Genomic DNA, 20,307 nt, shown 5'->3' with positions numbered 1-20,307 from the left:
CAAAAAATAGGAAAAAGACAAGGCAGATGAAAATATGGAGAATTTCAGTGGAAAACTGGAATCCATAGAAATAAACAAGTAGTTTTTTTTTTTTTAAAGATTATTTGATTATTTGAGAGAGAGAGAGAGAGACAGTCAGACACAAGTATGTTCTGTTGGTTCACTCCCCAAATGGCAGCAACAGCCAGGGCTGGAACAGGAGCTTAATCTTGGGTCTCCCATGTGGGTGGCAGGGGCCCAAGTACTTGGACTATCTTCCACTGCTTTCTGTCACTGTGCCTTTCAAACAAGTAAACAAAAAAGTAGACAGGACACAAACCACTCACTTGACAGGTAGCCTGAGTAGGGAGCTTAACCCACTGGGCCAAAACAACTGCCCCAGAAGAGGAAGTTTGCATAAGATATATGTGTGGAATAATCACATAGCCAAGAGTAAATTTTCAATAAGGCAGAGCAATAACGAAGAGATAATGGCCCAGACTTTTCCAAAACTAATGAAAGCTATTAACTTAACAATTTCAAATTCAATAAACCCCAGGTAAAATAAAAATAAAGAAAACTAGACTGGGCTCATTACAGTGAAACTGCTGAAAACCAAAAGTCAAAAATCTGAAAAGCTGCCAGAGAATAAAGGACAACTCACCTTCAAAGGATCAACAAGAAGACTGACGGCTGACTGGATAGCAGAAAAACATCATTAAAAAGGAGCAGTACTCGGGGCTGGCACTGTGGTGTAGTGGGTAGGCCACCGCCTGCAGTGCCGGCATCACTTATGGGTGCTGGTTCAAGTCCCAGCTGCTCCACTTCTGATCCAGCTCACTGCTACGGCCTGGGAAAGTAGAAGATGGCCCAAGTCCTTGGGCCCCTGCACCCATGTGGGAGACCTGGAAGAAGCACCTGGCTCCTGGCTTTGCTTTGGACTGGCGCAGCTTCGGCTGTTGCGGCCAACTGGAGAGTGAACCAGTGGATGGAAGACCTCTCTCTCTAAGAATTATTAAAAAAAAAAAAAAAAAAAAAAAAAAAAAAAAGAGCAGTACTGGCATTGTGGCAAAGTGGGTTAAGCCACTAACTGAGACATCCCATTCAAGTCTTGGCTATTCTGCTTCTGATCTAACTCCTTGCTAATGCACCTGGGAGGTAGCAGATAATGGCCAAAATACTTGAGTTTCTGCTACCCATGTGGGAGGCCCAGCCTGAGTCCCAGGCTCCTGGCTTCAGCCTGGCCCAGCCTTGGCTGTTGTAGGCATTCTGGGCTCCTCTCTATCATTCTGCCTTTAAAAAAGATAAAGAAAAAGAAAAAAAGAAAGGAAGAAAAAAAAATCTCTGCTATCCACAGAAAAATATCCTTCAAAAATGTATCACTGCTAACATGCTGGTACTTTTAAAAACATGGAAAATTCTTCAGAATGAAGGAGAGTGATATAGAAGAGGAAGGGAGAACTCTGGAAGGTGTGCCTATATTGACACAGAATATTCCAGAGTAAGTGCACAGTCTTAGAAATTATTAAGTTTCATTCATTTTGTAGATAGAAAACAAAATGGAAAAACATTCTTAAACAAAAGGCTCTATTTGGACTAAAGAAAAGGCGGCTTGGGGCAATTTTAATTCTTCAGGAACATTAGAGTTGTAATATGTATATTAACTAATATAAAGTCAGCAAAGACTTAGGTAATAACCTAACATGAGCTAGGGACTACTGTTAAGTGCAGGGGATATAAATATGACTAAGAGAAAAGTCCTGTGGCTCAAAGAATTCATAGTAACAGCAGCAAACTAGTTTTCATTTCTACATCCAGGGAAGGCAAAATAAGAGACTTTCTTATAGTCCAAGGTAACATCACATATATTATATGTACTTACAGTATACATTAGGCTTTATGTATACCCTGATGCACACATACATTGATCCTGTAAGAGATTTTACATCCTGAGCAGAATTTTTAAATGAGAAAAACCAGACTCAGGGAGGTGAAGCAATGGTCTTATAAATGGTACAGAATAGAACATCACTATCTTGAAAGATACATTTCTTTCTTTCCCTGGTATTTCATGAAGACTTAGGACAACCAACAGCCACCTTTTATTTTTTCTAGTAGAGTTTTGTACTTTACTTCTACCAAAAGACAGAAAATGATGCTAATATCTACTGTTATTAAATCAATTAAATCAGGAAAACTGAAACATTATGGTTCTAAGGCATTTGGAAACAGCTTAAATTCTTAATGAATCCAATAGATTACGTCTTTTACAAACTAATTTTCCACCAAGGCCACTGGATTATTTAGTAATTTAAGAGTTAGGTTTTGGGGCTGGCGCTGTGGCATAGCAGGTAAAGCCCCCGCCTGCAGTGCCGGCGTCCCATATGGGCACCAGTTCAAGTCCTGGCTGCTCCACTTCTGATCCAGCTCTCTGCTATGGCTGGGATAGCAGTGCAAGATGGCCCAAGTCCTTGGGTCCCCGCACCCACATGGGAGACCTTAAGAAACTGCTGGCTCCTGGCTTCGGATTAGTGCAGCTCCCTCCATTGCGGCCATCAGGGGACTGAACCAGCGAATGGAAGACCTCTCTCTCTATCTCTCAGCCTCTGCCTCTCTGTAACTCTTCCTTTTTTTTTTAATTTTTTTTATTTTTATTATTTATTTATTTATTTATTTATTTATTTTTTTGACAGGCAGAGTGGACAGTGAGAGAGAGACAGAGAGAAAGGTCTTCCTTTGCCGTTGGTTCACCCTCCAATGGCCGCCGCGGCCGGCGCACCACGCTGATCCGATGGCAGGAGCCAGGAGCCAGGAGCCTTTCCTGGTCTCCCATGGGGTGCAGGGCCCAAGCACCTGGGCCATCCTCCACTGCACTCCCTGGCCACAGCAGAGGGCTGGCCTGGAAGAGGGGCAACCGGGACAGAATCCGGTGCCCCAACCGGGACTAGAACCCGGTGTGCCGGCGCCGCTAGGCGGAGGATTAGCCTAGTGAGCCGCGGCGCCGGCCTCTGTAACTCTTCCTTTCAAATAAAATAATCTTTTTTTTTAAAAAAAGTTAGGTGCACTATTCTATTTTTATACACACACACACACACACACACACACACATATATACCTTTTATGTAATCTTTCATTTGAAACAGTTTTTTTTTTGACAGGCAGAGTTAGACAGTGAGAGAGAGAGAGACAAAGAGAAAGTTCTTCCTTTCCATTGTTTCACTTCCCAAATGGCCCCTATGGCCAGCGTGCTGTGGCCGGGGTGCCGATCCAAAGCCAGGAGCCAGGTGCTTCTCCTGGTCTCCCATGCGGTTGCAGGGCCCAAGCACTTGGGCCATCCTCCACTGCACTCCCGGGCCACAGCAGAGAGCTGGACTGGAAGAGGAGAAACTGGGACAGAATCTGGCGCCACAACCGGGATAGAACCTGGGGTGCTGGCGCCGCAGGCGGAGGATTAGCCAAGTGAGCCCCAGTGCCAGCCGAAAAACTATTCTTTCTATCTAGTTCCCTGCAAATGTTCCTGGAAAAGCAGCTGTGGATGGCTCAAGTGTTTGGTCCTTTGCCATCCACATGTGAAACCTAGATAGAGTCTCAGGCTCCTGGCTTCAGTGTGGCCCAGCCCTGGCCATTGCAGCCATTTTGAGAGTAAATCAGAGGATGAAAGATCTTCCTCCCTCCTCCTCTCTGTTGTTCTTTCAAATAAATAAATATTTTAAAATAAAAAAAATAACTAAAAACTCATTTCAATAGTGAATTTGATAGGTAATTAAAAAAATTTGGGGGGGGGGAGTGAAAGGGGGCCCAGAAGAGAGATTCCTCAACCACTGGTTCACTCCCCATATGCCTACAATGCCTAGGGCTGGGCCTGGGAACCTGGGAGTCAGGAATTCAATCCAGGTTTCCCATGTGGGTTGCAGGGACCTGATCACATGAACCATCACTGCTGCCTCCAAAGGTCTGTATTAGCAGAAAGATGGAGTCAGGAGCCAGAGCTGGGCATCAGACCCAAGCACTCCAATATGGGATATGGACGTCTCAACTGCTAGGCCAAATGCCTAGCCTTCTCACCGCGTTTTAAGTTCTATAAACATAATTTTGTCTTTGAGCATACAAACTATATATTATAGTCTAAACCTCAATTAGCCAGTGTCCCTTAGCCAAGGGACAAACCTGGATCTTCCTCCATAAAATGTAAGGAAGATTTATATTGTTACTATATAAGGACGATAAAAAGGATCAAGTTCCAAGACACGCTATAACTTTTTCTAAGTAGTTCTTCAGTAATCTTGCTGATGGCCCAATCTTGACTTGGGTTTTTTTGGCTTAGAAAAGGAGCTTAAAGCTTTGTCACTTTCATACCTACTCAAGGATGGGCCAAAAATCAAAGCATGTGGTTCACACAAAAGGAGAGTACTTATCTGACATATAAGATTTGAGAGCTCTGACTAGACTGTATTTTCTAGCAATCAGGATATATAAATAGTAAAAAGTCAAAGAACAAAGATGCATTTTCTCTTCTTACCACCCTTCATTCCACTTGGCTGGAGGGATAGGAGTCAGGCTACTTCACAGTCTTGTTTTTAGAACTAAGGACTTCGGGCAATGACTCAGTCTCTTTAGTTCTGATTATGTTATTTTTTCTTGTTTAAGCTCTGGGAATTGAAAATGAAGAGACTGAAAGTTAATAGCCTGGGTGGCCAGCCTGATTTGAAGCTATGTGAGGTCTCGGACAGTCAACCTGGTCAGAGAGCAAGGACATGGTTGCAGACATGGGTGCTGTGGTGCAGTGAATTAAGCCTCTTTTGGACACCTGCATCCCTTATCAGAGTACAATTTGAGTCCCAGTTACTTGGCTTCTGATCCAGCTCCCTGCTAATACGCCTGGGAAAGCAGCAGATGATGGCTCAAGTACTTGAATTCCTGCCACCCACGTGGGAGACCCAGATGGAGTTCTTGGTTCCCGGCTTTAGACTGTTCCAGCACCAGCTATTGCAGCCATTTGGAGGTTGAGCCAGCAGATGGAAGATCTATCTATTTGCCTTTAAATAAATAAATAAATAAATAAATACATCTGTTTTAAAAAGATACTGCTGCAAATGCTCATCACTAAGGGCAGAGTTCACCTTGGAACTGTACATGCCTATGAGAAAATTACAGATAAATTCTATACATGTTTAAGAATGCAGGCATGCCAATACAATTTCAGTTATTATTACAACCATTTTGCCATGTGAGTAATTTCCATTGTGGTTTATTCCAATTCTAATAGAAAAACTGGCTAGCAAAGTAGATAAACTGCAGATACCCCTTCCCACCCAAATTTACTATTTTTCATGTCTTCCTCCAAAACTCAGAATTTACTCTTGCTAATAATTTACCACTTATAAGTTAATCAATTTACACTAACATTAGTCAACTTCCTTTCATAAGTGACTTTATATTTCTTGTAAGTTTAATCGTTTTCAGAACTCAAGATTCTGAATTGTTGGGCTTATTTAGAAAAATTTTATGTATCGACTGTTTCTCACCTTGTCTGTTGAGAAGTTTTCTTCAGTATATATTATTTTTCCATTTAAAAAAGTTAAATGTGTCACGAACTCAAACAGTATCCCATAATTAAACAACATGCTAAGTGGAGAAGAGCGTATCTTTCTACCAAAGCTGACTGTTTGATTGAACAAAATAAGGAGAGGCAGAACCTCCAGGCTCCGGTCCCCGCACTCACTCTTTCAGGCTGTCGGATCGTCTCCGGTCCCTCCCCCAGGAAGAGCTTCTGCTCCGTGTCCTCCTCTGGCTGGGGCTCCTGGACCTGCGGTGCTCACTGGGAGAGCAAGGGTGCCGCTCCTTTGACTTCATCTGCCCTGGTGCTAGAACATGAACAGCGAGGCTAGCCACAGAGTCTATTACCCAAAATCCTCGGTCTCAGCCACGCAACTAGTATCACTTCTTAAAGAATTTTACGTGCAAAAGTCTGTCACTGCGTAAACTCATTCTTCTGAATAAGCAAGAGCTAATGTTTAGTCACACTTACTTTTGCGATCACCTTGTGCAAACTGTATTTCAATTTGACGGCCACATACCCACTTTCTATTGAGGTTATAAAGGGCATCTTCAGCATCTCGAACATCTTCAAATATGACTAGCCGTTAAGGACACTTTGAACATCACGTATCAAGCAAAACTATTTGAAAAGTATTCTTTACATGTGAAATGGAAGACATAGGAAACAAGTTCAAGTTATTAAGCTCACATTTCCCACATAATATGAATAATCAGAAAAAAACCCACTTTTACTTTTTTATTATGAAAACAAATACCCTATTTATGATTTAGAAAAGTCAATCTAAAAATAAAAACAGAAATAAACATGTAACTTACTTTTAATGTATACTGCTTGTGTGGTTGCAATATACAAGTATAATTTGAAATATGAGAAAAAATTAAGTCCAAAATTAGCATTATAAATATAAACTGTTCAGGACTCACTCCCTTCTTTCGGATAAAGGATCCATCAGGTTTTTCACTGAAAATATCAGGATGCAGAAGCCTTTATTCTGAAATTAAAATTACTCTTTCATTAAAAGGCTTTTTAATTATGACATTTAGGAGAAATTACTCATAAACAAAACTGTATACATACAAGTGAACTAAAACAAAACCTCATTTAGCCCTTTAAAAACGATATCTACCTTTGAACCCAGCACTTTAAACATTATTTTATGTTTTTAATACTTGGGATCTAAATATTAAAGAACTACAGAGAAGCAATCTATAAACATTTGGAGTTACATATACTGGTTTGTAATACCCCCACTGAACTCCCTTATCATATAAATTATATAACAGTAAACCTAACTATAATGGATATTAGCTATACAAAATACTTGAATAGCTGTCTTTCAGGAAGTTGTTCATTGGCTTATTTTTAAAAAATAGAAAACAGAAAAAGCTCAAGAAATGCAATACAAAATGAGACTTTGGCAATTACCTCAATTTCACTTGATCTTGAACCTTGACCTTTACTCTTTATGGCTTGCAAGATGGACTTTATAAGAGACGCAGAACCAACAAAATCAGACTTGGCTTTGACTCTGGAACTCTGAGTAAATGTAGGAAAGCCGAAGTCTCAACCTGGTGTTGGCTTTGTCTTTTGCTTGATAAAGACTTCCCCTCTTCCAGGTCTTTATATCTGTGTCCACCCTCCCTCTTTACTCCTTGATGCTTGAACTTTAGGTGCCTTTTGTCTTGCCTGCTTGGTTTATGCTTGGATTCTAGCTAACAGGTTGGTTCAAACTGGGGGGCGCTTGCCAGCTACTGTGGACTGGTTTAGATTTTCTGAGATAAAGAAATAAACACATTTAATTAGGCAATATTAATTTCATAACATATGCTCCTGAACACATTTAAGCACATGTATGCAGTATGTTCACATGCGCACAGTAAAATAAAGGATATTGAACATAAGCAAATCCTCTTGGGCGGCGAGTGTAGAAGTCAAGTGGAATGTAAACGTCTACTATAGGGCCATATCGACCAAACTCACGGCGCAAGTCCTCAGGCCTGAAGTGTTTCAGAAATAAGGCAAAGAAATATGAATAGCTGAATTAAAATATTTTGCCTACAGAAATTCTGTTGAAACCCTCAAAAGAAAGTATAGCATCTAGACCAGCATTATCTGAAACTGCCTAAGAATCACTCAAGGTTTCAAAAGGAAGGGAAAAAAAGAAGGAAAAACTAGACTTTCAGGCATCTCCTGCATATTCTGATTCAGAAAGTCTAGATTAGGGACTGGATATCCATTTTTTAAAAGATTTATTGATTTATTTGAACTGCAGAGTTAGAGAGAGGCAGAGGCAGAGAGGTTGGTTGGTCTTCCATCCACTGGTTCACTCCTCAGATGGCTGCCAGAGCTGTGCCAATCAGGAGCCAGGAGCCTCTCTGGGTCTCCCACATGGGTGCAGGGGCCCAAGGACTTGGGCCATCTTCCGCCGCTTTCCCAGGCCACAGCAGAGAGCTGGATTGGAAGTGAAGCAGCTGGGATTCATACCGGCGCCCAAATGTGATGCCGGCACTGCAAGCGGCAGCTTTATCCACTATGCCACAGTGCCGGCCCCCTATTCATGCTTTTTAAAAAATATGTATTTACTTATTTCAAAGGCAGAATTATAGAAAGGGAGGGAAAAAGCTGGTGCTGTGGCATAGTGGGTAAAGCTGCTGTCTGTGGTTTCGGCATTCCATATGGGTGCCTGTTTGAGTCCTAGCTGCTCCACTTTCTATCCAGCTCTCTGCTATGGCCTGGGAAAGCAGTGGAAAAAGGCCCGAGTCCTTGGGCCCCTGCACCCATGTGGGATACTCGGAAGAAGCTCTTGGTTCCGGATCAGCCCAGCTCTGGCCGTTGTGGCAATTTTGGGGAGTGAACCAGTGGATGGAAGACTTCTCTCTCTCTCTGCCTCTCTCACTCTTTGAAATAAACAAATAAATAAATCTTTAAAAAAAAATAAGAAAGAGAGGGAGAGACAGAGAGAAAGAGAGAGATATCTTTCATCCACTGGTCCACTCTCCAAATGGCAAGGGCACTATGCCAGTCCCAAAAATTAAAAAAAATTAAAAGATTTATTTATTGAAAGTCAGAGTTACAGGGAGAGACAGAGAGGTCCTCCATCCACTGGTTCACTTCCCAAGAGTCCTCAATGGGAAGGGAGGAGCCAGGCTGAAGCCAGGGCCCAGGAGCTCCACCCAGGTCTCCCACGCTTGGGCCATCTTCCACTGCTTTCCCCAAGTCACCAGCAGGGAGCTGGATTGGACATGGAGCAGCTAGGACACGAACTGGCACCCATATGGGATGCTGGTATCGCAGGCTGCAGCTTTACTCTCTACGCTACAATGCCTGCCCCATAAACAAATACTTTTTAAAAGTATGAATAGAGTCTGGCATTGTGATGCAGCAGGTTAAGCAGTCGCCTGCAATGCCAGCATCCTATATGAGTGCCAGTTCAAGTTTCGGCTGCTGCTCTACTTCCAGTGTGGCTCCCTGCTACTATGCATGGAAAAACCATGGAAGATGGCCTGAATACTTGGTCCCCAGTCATCCATGTGGAAGACACTGATGGAGGTCCAGGATTCTGGCTTCAGCCTGGCTGTTGTGGCCATCTGGGAAGTGAACCAGTGAATGGAAGGTCTCTGTTTTCTTTGCTGTAACTGTGCCTTTTGAATAAATGAATATTTGAAAAACAGGCCGGCGCTGCGGCTCACTAGGCTAATCCTCCGCCTGTGGCGCCGGCACCCCGGGTTCTAGTCCCCGTCAGGGTGCTGAAGTCTGTCCTGGTTTCTCCTCTTCCAGTCCAGCTCTCTGCTGTGGCCCAGGAAGCCAGTGGAGCACAGCCCAAGCCTTTGGGCCCTGCACCCGCATTGGAGACCAGGAGGAAGCACCTGGCTCCTGGCTTCGGATCAGTGCAACACACCGGCCATAGAGGCCATTTGGGGGGTGAACCAACGGAAGGAAGACCTTTCTCTCTCTCTCTGTCTTACTCTGCCTGTCAAAAAAAAAAAAAAAGAAAAAAAAAAGAAAAAAAAAAGAAAAACATTTTATTTGAAAGGCAGAGACAGACAGCAAGACAGAGATCTTTGGCTGGTTCACTCTACAAATGCTTACAATAGCTGGGCTGGGCAGGCCAAAGCCAAGAGCCTGGAACTCAATCTGGGTCTCCCATGTGGGAGCCAGGGTCCCAGGTACTTGAGCCATCACCTGCTGCCTCCCAGGGTGCACATTAGCAGGAAGCTGAACTGGAAGCAGAGTAGTCAGTACTCAACCAAGCACTCCAATATTGGATGCAAGTATCCTAAGCGGCAACTTAACTGCTATGCCAAAGCCCACCCGAAGGATATTCATATTTTTAAAAAGCGCAAAAAAGGTGGAGACATTTCAAGACACTGGCCTGGTAGATAGACTTTAAAAGTTATTCGCATTAAATATTTAATAATTCACTGTTTCCTTAAAACACACTCATTTGCCTCACTGTAAGTTTATATTTATGTTAATTTTATTTTCAGATAGAAATAACTAGATTCTAAAGAAGTCCTAAGATTATTTCTTAGGCTTTAACAAAAAAACCTAATGCAAAATAACTAACATATTCTCAAATTTGATAGTATTTTTTTTTTTTTTTTGACAGGCAGAGTGGACAGTGAGAGAGAGAGACAGAGAGAAAGGTCTTCCTTTGCCGTTGGTTCACCCTCCATTGGCTGCCGCAGCCGGCACGTTGCAGCCAGCGCACCACGCTGATCCGATGGCAGGAGCCAGGTACTTACCCTGATCTCCCATGGGGTGCAGGGCCCAAGCACTTGGGCCATCCTCCACTGTACTCCCTGGCCACAGCAGAGAGCTGGCCTGGAAGAGGGGCAACCGGGACAGAATCCGGCGCCTGGACTGGGACTAGAACCCGGTGTGCTGGCGCCGCAAGGCGGAGGATTAGCCTAATGAGCCGTGGCGCCGGCCAAATTTGATAGTATTTTGAGCCTCCTATATGCTTTCTATTGTGATAAGTACTGAATATTATTATTGTCTTCACGGTGCTACAATTTCAATGATGAGATTAAATATTTAGCAGTAACAGCTGACAGCTGTAATGCATTTACATATCATCCACTGTTCATCTTCAGACCACTGACTCTCACAGCAACCTTACAGTTGTTTATAAGATGGGGACCCAGACAGACTGAGCTTCCTAAGGTTCAGGAGCCAGCAAGGGAGAGCTGGAGTCACACTTCCACAGGCCTGGGTTCTCCACCACCATCCCTCTTCAAGGAGAGGGAGGGATTCAGCATCAATCTGAGTGCAAAACGTGGTTCAGGAGAAATAAGAGTACTTCAAAACGTATTGTGCAAGCGACTCAAAGATGACTGCAAAGCTGCTAGTCTGGACAAGCATTAGTGACAAAAATTCGATGCTAGTGAACAAAGCTGGATGAAGAGGGGGAAGAAAGGCTGAGCCCTCAGGTTTAGATACAGAATTTGAGGTGATGGTGGAACATCTGTAAGAGTTCTACAAACAACTGAAAATTGTGATTATGCAAATATTTTGTTTTCTCTGAAAACTAGGGGTATTTAAGGCTAGAGATGGAGACTCAGGAGTCAGCATCCACTGTAGGCCAGGCAGTGCCGTCGTTATCATGACCTACTTCATTTCGTTTATCTGCCTTCCCTCATAGACTGTTAACTTTTAGATGGCAACAATCTCTCTTTTCTTTCATTTATCCATTCAGAAAATATTTATTGAGCATCTACTGTGCAAAGCTCTACAGATATGATGAGAAAACAAGAAAAACAAATTTCTGCTGCTAGCTTCTCAAACATGGCTGCATTTTAGAATCACCTGTGAAGGTGATGTTACAGAAACAGGCAACCCTGTTAACTTTGGACCTAATTGATGTTTCCCATAGTAAGTTCCAGTTACATTTAATTTTTGAAAAAGTTTTTATTTTATTCTTTAAATATTTATCTATTTATTATTTGAATGGCAAAGTTACACAGATAGATAGATAGGTCCTCCATTTGCTCGTTCACTCACCAAAATGACTGTTTTGGCCCGCCCTGGGTCAGACCAAAGCCAGGAGCCTGGAACTCCACCTGGGACTCCCACATGGGTGGCAGGGGCCCAGGCACTTGGGCCATCTTCCTCTGCTTTCCCAGGCTCATTAACAAAAAGTTGGATTGAAACTGCAGCAGCCAGGCTACTGGGCATACTGGTGTCACATAGGTGGCAGTTTAACCCACTGTGCCACAACACCAGCCCCAAAAGTGTTATTTATGAGAGAGGCAGAGAGACAAAGCTCCCATCTGCTAGGTCACTTCCCAAATGCCCAAAATGGCTAGAACTGGGCTGGGCCAAAGTCCAGACCCAGGGACTCAATCTAGGTCCCACAGGGGTGGCAGGAACCTCATTATTTGAGCCACTATTGCTGCCTCCCAGGAACTGCACTAGCAGGAGCTGGAGTGAGGAGTTGGGAATCAAAGCCAGCATTCTGATGTGGGATATAGGCATCTTAACTGCTAGGGTAAATGCCCGTTCCTACGTTGAATTTTTTAAGTGCTTCATAAGAAATTCTGAGATTGAGAATTATTGCTAAGGCAGTATAGCATATCTTTGTACTTAGCATAGCCACACAGGAAGCACTCAATATATATAGACTTGCCTGTCAATAAGAGAAGAACACATTACTGGTACCACTTGAGAATCAAGGAGACTAAGGATAAGAGAAGTTACCTTCTACACTGGTATTCATAACCTGTAACAAAGTGAGGTAGCAAAGCTAGAACACAAATAAAGGTCCTCTAAGGCAAACAATCCATCACCCATATATGAGAGGCTAACAAGACACGTATCTCAGATCACATGTAAAAAAGGCTGGAGCACTGTGTGTGTCAGAGGTTTGGAGTCTTGAATGCCAAGAACAATGGGAATCTCAAGGAACAGGTTTCTTCCAAAATGCTGGCCACCAGCTCCAATCTCCCACTGCTAGCCGTTATTCTATTTTTGCATTTCTGCTGTGATCTTCAGGTCAGGAAAGTATGGAGAATAATGAAACAAATAACCTATATACCCACCAACAAGATTTATTTTATTCTCAATACCTACTGTATCTGCTATAACTTTCAGTATTTTTTAGAAATAAAATTATATTCTTCTTAGAATATAATCTTAGAAATAACCTTACTGCTCATCATTCCCTGGCATAACTATATTTTTACTGTGAATGTATTTGTCTATTTTTACATAAATGTAAAATTTTTATATAAATGACACCAAACCATTTGTATTTCTGTACCTTAGCTTCTTCCCCCGCCCCATGAGATTTCTCCACGTAGTTCCAGTTCACTCATTTTTACTCTAAATAGCATTGTTATGAATAAACCACAATGTAGCCATCCAGGTTTCTGTAGACGAACATTTAAGATATCTCCTTGTTAAAAATGTTTTAAATTGCAAGCTGTGCTGCAGTGCACCTTATGGCCGGTGTGCTTTCCAGAGCTCTGTCCAGTTCTCTATGCTGCCTCCCTGACAAGGAGAGGCGGCTGAAGGATAAACCTGCCTTCAGCTTTGCTACATAATCTCCAACGTGGCCAAACCCACTAACACTCCCCCACAACATCCCCCCTCTCCTCATTAATATCTTCCAACCCTTGGCATTCTGAAGGAAAAGAAGTGAAGGGATTTTACTTTCAATTTACCTAATAAACCAGTGTAATACAACATCTTTTTATGCTTTATAGGCCAATTATTTTGGTTAAATACCCAGAAGGAGAACTCCTGGGTTAAAGAGAATGTATGAGTGTAAAATTAACTTCTATGAAACTGCCAAACAGTTCTGCGAAGTGTACTATTTTATACTCCTGCCAGCAAAGTATAATACTCCTAGGGGTGCCAATATTTATCAACAATTGGTATTGTCAATCTTTTTCATTTTAGTCACTAAAGTAACAGTTGGGCAGGTTTTTTTTTTTTTTTTTAATCATTATTTCTTTGAAAGGGGAGAGAGAGAGATTGAGACTGAGACTGATTGATTTCCATCTGCTAGTTCACTCCCCAAATGCCTGCAACAACTGGTGCTGGCCAGGTGAAGCCAGGAGCCCAGAACTCAATCCTGGTCTCCAAAGTGGAGGCAGGGGGCTACTACTTAAGACATTGCCTGCTGCCTCTCAGCAGAAAGCTGGAATAGGGAGAGAAGCCACAGACAAATTCAGCCACTCAGATAAGGGATACAGGTGCCATGTCCCAAGCAGTCTTTTTTTTATTTATAGATATATTTTTTATAGATTTTTAATAGATATATTTATTTATTTGAAAGTCAAAGTTACAGAGAGAGAGAAGGGGAGACGAAGAGAGAGAGAGAGAGATCTTCCATCTGCTGGTTCACCCCCCAACTGGCTGCAACAGCTGGAGCTGTGGCAATCTGAAGCCAGGAGCCAGGAGCTTCTTCCCAGTCTCCCATGCTTCTACTGCTTTCTCGGGCAATAGCAGAGAGTTGGACTGCAAGTGGAACAGCCAGGACTCAAACTGGTGCCCATAGGAGATGCCAACACTGTAGGAGGTGGCTTAACCCGCTACACCACAGCACCAGCCCATATATACACTTAATTTATTTATTTGAAAGGCAGAGTGATGAGTGAGGGGAGGGAAGAGCCGAACAGATGGAAACTGAGATTTCCATTCCCAGGTTTACCGCCAAATGCAAATGCCTACCAATAGCCAGGCCTGGGCAAGGCTGAAGCCAAGAGCCAGGAACTCCATCTGGGTTTCCTACGTGGGTGGCAGGGGCAACATCCACTGCCTTCCCAGGTGTATCAACAGAAAGCTGGATCTAAAGCAGAACAGCTGGGGCTTGAACTAATTGATATGGGACACTGGTGTCCCAAGCAGGGGCTCAATCCATGACACCATAACATCCTCCCCTGTACACATTTTTTCTTTATAGATCCATGCATGTGGCATATATAGATATCTAGTTAGGTCTTTTAAAATTTCTCTTGGCAATATGTCAGAGTTTGCAATGCAAAGGATTTTTAATTTCTTTTTTTGTTGTTGTTAAATTTATTCCTAAGTATGCTTTCTGATGGTATGGTTAAATGGAATTGTTTTTTAAATTTCATTATTTTTAATTGTTCACTATTCTAACTTACTAAACTCATTATGAGTTACAATAGTTTTGTTGTTAATTTTTTATTGTTTTCTATGTAAACAAACATGTCACCTAAGGGGACTGGTTTTACCGCTGCCTTTCCAATTTTTATGACTTTAAAAAAAAAGATTTATTTATTTATTTCAAGATCAGAGTTACAGTGACAGAGGGAGATAGAGAGAGATTATTTTCCATCCACTGGTTCACTCAGATGGCCGCAATGGCTGGGACTAAGCCAGGAGCCAGGAGCAGCTTCTGGATCCCCCATGAGGGTGGCAGGGAATCAAGCACTTGGGCCATCGTTGGCTGCTTTCCCAGGCCATTAGCAGAGAGCTGGATTAAAAGTGGAGCGCCCTGTACACGAATCAGCACCCCCAGGGGATGCCGCCATTGCAGGCAGTAGCTTTAATTACTATTCCACAATGCTGGCCCCCAATTTTTAGGCCTTTCATTTCACTTTCTTGACTTACTTCATTGGTTAGGAACTGCAAAAAAATGCTGAATGGAGGGGCCCAAGTGTTTCGGCCCTGCCATCGATGTGGGAGACCCAGAAGAAGCTCCTGGCATTGGCTTTGCTCAACCCTGACCATTGCAGCCATCTAGAAAGTGAACTAGCAGATGGAAGACCTGTCTCTCCCTCTCTCTCTGGAAGTCTAACCTCTGACTTTCTAATAAATAAATAAATAAATAAATAAATAAATAAATACTGTTTTCTTTTTCACATTATAAAGTTTTTAAAACATACAGAAAAGTTGAAAGAACTGTGTGATGAAAAAAATCTACCACCCAGATTTCAAAATTAACATTTTACTCTACTTTTTCACAGTCATTTCTAAATTCTTATTTTTGATGCTTTTCAAAGTAAATTGCAGACTTCAGTAGTTTACCCAAACATCTCAGTATGAATATTTCCTTTTTAAAATAATTTTTATTTAAATAAGGTGAACAAATTTCATGTATTTCATATATACAGATTTAGGAACACAGTGGTACTTCCCACCCTATCCTCCCTCCTGCCCACGCTCCTACCACCCTCCCTCCCTCTTTCCTTTTTCTTTCTTTTAATTTTTACACTGACATACTTCCAGTTTATTTTATAGTCATAAAGAAATCTTTTTAAAAAGCTGACTAGAAGAACAGACATTTGGCATTACAGGTTGCTATGTGGATGTCCATATCCGTATCAGAGTTCCTGACTGAGTCTCATGGATTCTTCTTATCCAGCTTCTCACTAACACGCAGCCTGGGAGGCAGCAAGTAATGGCTCAAATACTTGGGAGACCTGGACTAAGCCCAGGCTTCAGGTTTTGGCCTGACCCAGACCCAGTTGCTGCAGGCATTTGTGGGGGTGAACCAGCAGATGGACGATCTCTTTGAGAAAGTCATTCTCTCTCTGCCTTTCAAATAAAATGAGAATAAATAAATAAAAATAAAAAAGAGACTGAAACTTGTTTCAAAAATGTTGAGTGGAGGTTGTGAGAATGAGCATACTTGTTACTTATCCATTTAAAATTTTTTTTTTTTACTGATTTAAAAGGTAGACACAGAGACAGAGAGCAACAGAGAGATCTCTCATCCATTGACTCCCCAAATGCCCATAATAGCTGGGCTAAGCCAGCCTGAAGCCAGGAGCTCAGAACTCAATCCAGGTGTCCCATGTAGGTGGCAGGGCCCGAAATACGTCAGTCATCACCTGCTGTCTCCAAGGGTGCGCATTACCAGGAAGCTGGAATTAGAAGCAGAGTTGTAACCGGAACCCAGGTACATGGATAAGGGATGCTGGTATCCCATAGGGCAGCTTAACCGCTAGGCCGAAAGCTGGCCCTGCTGTTCTAACCTTAGAGGGAAAGCACTCGGTCTTTCACCATTAAGCTAGGCTTTCTAGGATAGCCTTTAACAGGCTGAAGAAGTTCCCCTCTATTCCTAGCTTGCTGAGACATTCCATCACAAATGCTGCTGAATTCTGTGTAATGTTTTCATTGCACTCCCACTGAAACACAAAGCTTCATATACACTGTAACCAAAGAATGTTACTAAACAGTCCAAGAGAGGTACCTGGCTATAGCTCCCAACACAAGATGAGATCTGGATATTATTTTGCTTCATTAATTAGTATTCTGTGCTTGACATTTTAAAAACTTAGTCCTCTACACAACAAAAAGCAAAGATACTAAAGCATTTTTCCTGACTCAAATTTTGTTTCACCAGTAGAAATTAACATTAAAACTTTAAAAATTAACTAAGATTTTTCTTTAATTCTTGGGCTCAATTTCATTCCCATCAAGATTCTGTGCAACACTTTTTAATGTCTTGTGATTTATGGCCTACATTAAAATGGCCACCTTAAAGAAACATTTTAAATAAAGTTTGGCTGTGTTTGAAAATTCACAACCTTATTAAATAAAATTTTAAAAATTTTTTGAAAATAGGAAAAAAGTACTAGCCAAGTTCTGCCACCCAAATGAGTTTTCTTGTCTCATTTTTCTAGTTTTTCCTCTCTTAATTTTTATATGCTTTAAATCATATTCATATATAATCATAGTATTTGTTTAAACATTTAATCACAATGATTTTCATTATAAGCATACTGTGTGAAAGCTGATGTAAAATGAGTTCAGGAGTCATATTGCTAGACAAATAATACTGTACAACGCCTTGCACCAAAAGGTTAACACAGGCCACATGCGGTGATTCTACTTTATGAACACTGCTCACTGGCTACACAAGTCTTGGGCAAGAAAATCTCTCTTAAGCCTCAGTTTCTTATCTGTAAGTGAGGGTAATAAAATATATTGTAGAGTTATCGTGCAAACCTATACTGTGAAAGTTATTAGTATACCTTGTGGCATATGGTGATCATAGTCAACAAATATTAGCAATTATTTTATTACTACAACTAACCACCTAGATTTTGAGTGCCCCCTACTGGCAGTGCTAAAAGGTGGTGAGAGAATGCAGAAGGACTCCCCTTAATTTCAATTACATTCAGCCTTAGTAACTCTATGGTGTCGCTCAGATGTGCTATATTTGGCCTGCACAACATTTAAACTTTTTTTTTTTTTTTTTTTTTTTTTTTTTTTTTTACAGGCAGAGTGGACAGTGAGAGAGAGAGACAGAGAGAAAGGTCTTCCTTTGCCGTTGGTTCACCCTCCAATGATGGCCGCCGCGGCCGGCGCACCACGCTGATCCGATGGCAGGAGCCAGGAGCCAGGAGCCTTTCCTGGTCTCCCATGGGGTGCAGGGCCCAAGCACCTGGGCCATCCTCCACTGCACTCCCGGGCCACAGCAGAGAGCTGGCCTGGAAGAGGGGCAACCGGGACAGAATCCGGCGCCCCGACCGGGACTAGAACCCGGTGTGCCGGCGCCGCTAGGCGGAGGATTAGCCTAGTGAGCCGCGGCGCCGGCCCATTTAAACGTTTTTAAAAAATGTCTGTGGCCTGTCGGGTTTCCTCCACCCGACAATAAACCTTTTCCCTTTAAAAAACAAAAGTCTGGAAACACGAAATTGTCAACATTCTGCAGCTTTAAATCTACCCAAAAAACAGGGATTTTATGCAATTCGACTTTGACAAATGCTGACATTTTTGAAAACTGAGTTTACATACACAAAATCTGGATCTGCGCCTTCTCTTTAAACTTTGGAAACCGAGGCAACCAGGAATCTGAATGACTGCATGGCGGCTCTCAGCGGGAGCTCAGCAGACAATTCCCCTCAGAAGGCACACGTCCTGCTGCGTTTGCTACAGCCCGCGCGTCCTGTGGTGCCTCACAACCTGACAGCTTCACTCATTTATAATCCCACCCCGGCCGCCCGCCCAGACCATCACAACTGGAAACCCCCCACCCCTCTCTTTAACACATTGGAGAGACAGGATGCTCATTCAGTTGTCAAGCAGTCTGTTTCATTGTGGGATTTATTTATTTATCTCTACCTAAATCACAGATTTTCCTTGTGTCTTCTAGATACCGTACTGATAAACCAGAGAAGAAACGTAAACAAGGCGGCTTTAGATGTTAACTGGAATACACGAACTCAAGTCTGTGGTCGCGACATCTGTATTTGCAGCAACCGCATTCACTCCTCAAAGGTCAACTATGGTCACTCCAGATGGCCATGGAGCCGAGAGCTTCTGTCTCGCCCCAGGCGAAAACTCCTGAGCCTCAGCTCGCCTCCCTGGCGCACAGTAAGGGGACACTGCACACCTCGAGAGGCTGGTGCCCAGCGAAAAGGAAATGTCTACTCATGCCCGCCCCCATCCCCACCCCTCCGGCTCCTATTAAGGAGAAAGTGCCGTATGAAGAAATCACTCCTTAACATCCATCTTTAGACGCCCGGTAGGCGGAATTCCCGCGGGAGCATCCCCATGAAGCAGGCTGCCCGTTACAGAGAGGGTGTCCTCACTGCGCTCAGCACTTGGAAGCAAATCGCATCCATCCCACTCACTCAAGTTCTCTTTTGTATACAGGGTAACATTGTGTGCAGCCTAAGACGCAGCCGGGAGTAGACCTGGACCCGAGGCCAGGCCCAAGGTGCGCCTTCTCCCCGTCCCCAACTCCCCGAGGGCCGGCCACACGCCAGCCTCCGTCCGGCGCGGCCACAAAGGGAGCGCGGCCTCGCAGCTCCGCCGGCCCCCCGGCGCGGCGCCGGGACGCGGCGTGCGAGGGCGGAGGCGCGAGTCCCGCCCAGGCCCGGAGAAGCCCGCGGGCTCAGCCCTCCCCGGCCAGGGCGCGTCGCCCGCGGCCCGCGCAGGCCCGACCCGACCCGCCGGGCCTCCCGCGCCTCGGCCGTTACCCGACCCTCCCCCGCGCCCCCACCTGCGGCCGCCGCCGCTCACCTGGTGGCGTCCGCGACGTTCCTGACGAACAGGGACGTGTTGGGGGGCCTCGTGTAGCGAGACATGTCCGCGTCCTCCGTCCCCTCCGGCTCTGCCCACGGCGCTGGGCTCGCTCGCTCTCTCGCCGCCGCCGCCACAGCAGCTCCGCCGGCCCCCAGCGCGACCCCCTCCCCTCGGCCTCGGCCCCGCCAGCGCGCAGCCGCAGAGGCCGGCGCGGAGGGGGCGCTGTGCGGCGCGAGCCGGCCGCACGGACTGCGGGGGCGGGGGTCCGGGGGTCCCGGCCGGGGGAGGTCCGACGGGGGCGGCGCGCGGGCCCAGAGGCTGCGGGGCCCGGGGAGGGCGTGCCGGGCGCGGCAGGTGAGCTTGGGGTTGGGGGACGCGGAGAGGCAGCCGAGGGGCTGGTGGGCGTGGGCGGAGGTGCGAGCCGCGCTGAGGCGCGCGGCCTCCAGGCTCGGCCGCGGCTCGGCCCTGCACCGCGGCGGCGGCGGCGGCGGCGGCGGGGCCTCTTGCCCCTCGGGTCTTGAGCGTTTTAACCGGGTGGTCTTGCTCCATTTGGTTGTCTTTTTCTCGTTGGTTCTTCATCCATGATTCGCTTAGGGCGTACTCTTCGGCGACGAGCGCGCGCTCTCACGTGCTGGTTGGGCACCTGCCATGCGTCAGGCACTGTTGCAGAAGTGGGATGTGGCTGTGGGCAGGCGAAGTCCGTCCCTTAGCGTCTCCATTCCAGAGAGGGGGACGGATGGCGAATGAAGGAGCGGACGCACGTCGTCGGAGAGTTAAAACGCAAAAAGCAACAACTAAGGGAATGAATACGAACCTTT

The 20,307-nt window shown here is 44.5% G+C and overlaps 1 protein-coding gene across 5 annotated transcripts in view; it reads right to left on the bottom strand.

Moving 5' to 3' along the window:
• The window catches only part of SRSF12 (serine and arginine rich splicing factor 12), a 27,631-nt gene extending 7,324 nt beyond the window's left edge, over positions 1-20,307 (bottom strand). The window contains exons 1-4 of one of the 5 annotated variants that reach the window (XM_008263202.4): positions 19,487-20,112; positions 7,432-7,536; positions 6,008-6,111; positions 5,702-5,843 (exon numbers count right to left, since the gene is read on the bottom strand). In XM_008263202.4, coding sequence (XP_008261424.1) covers positions 5,702-5,843; positions 6,008-6,111; positions 7,432-7,536; positions 19,487-19,551 — 416 coding nt within the window. In that variant the 5' untranslated portion in view covers positions 19,552-20,112. Of the gene's footprint in view, positions 1-5,701; positions 6,531-6,964; positions 7,312-7,431; positions 7,537-19,486 lie in introns of those variants that run through there. The other 4 variants (XM_051855469.2, XR_007923231.2, XM_051855468.2 and 1 more) reach the window with 4 other exon arrangements.

This window comes from Oryctolagus cuniculus, chromosome 5, assembly GCF_964237555.1.
Source record: "Oryctolagus cuniculus chromosome 5, mOryCun1.1, whole genome shotgun sequence".
In the NCBI taxonomy this organism is placed as follows: domain Eukaryota; kingdom Metazoa; phylum Chordata; class Mammalia; order Lagomorpha; family Leporidae; genus Oryctolagus; species Oryctolagus cuniculus.
Note: the sequence above shows the minus strand (reverse complement) of the source record. Positions and strands in the feature narration are given on the sequence as shown.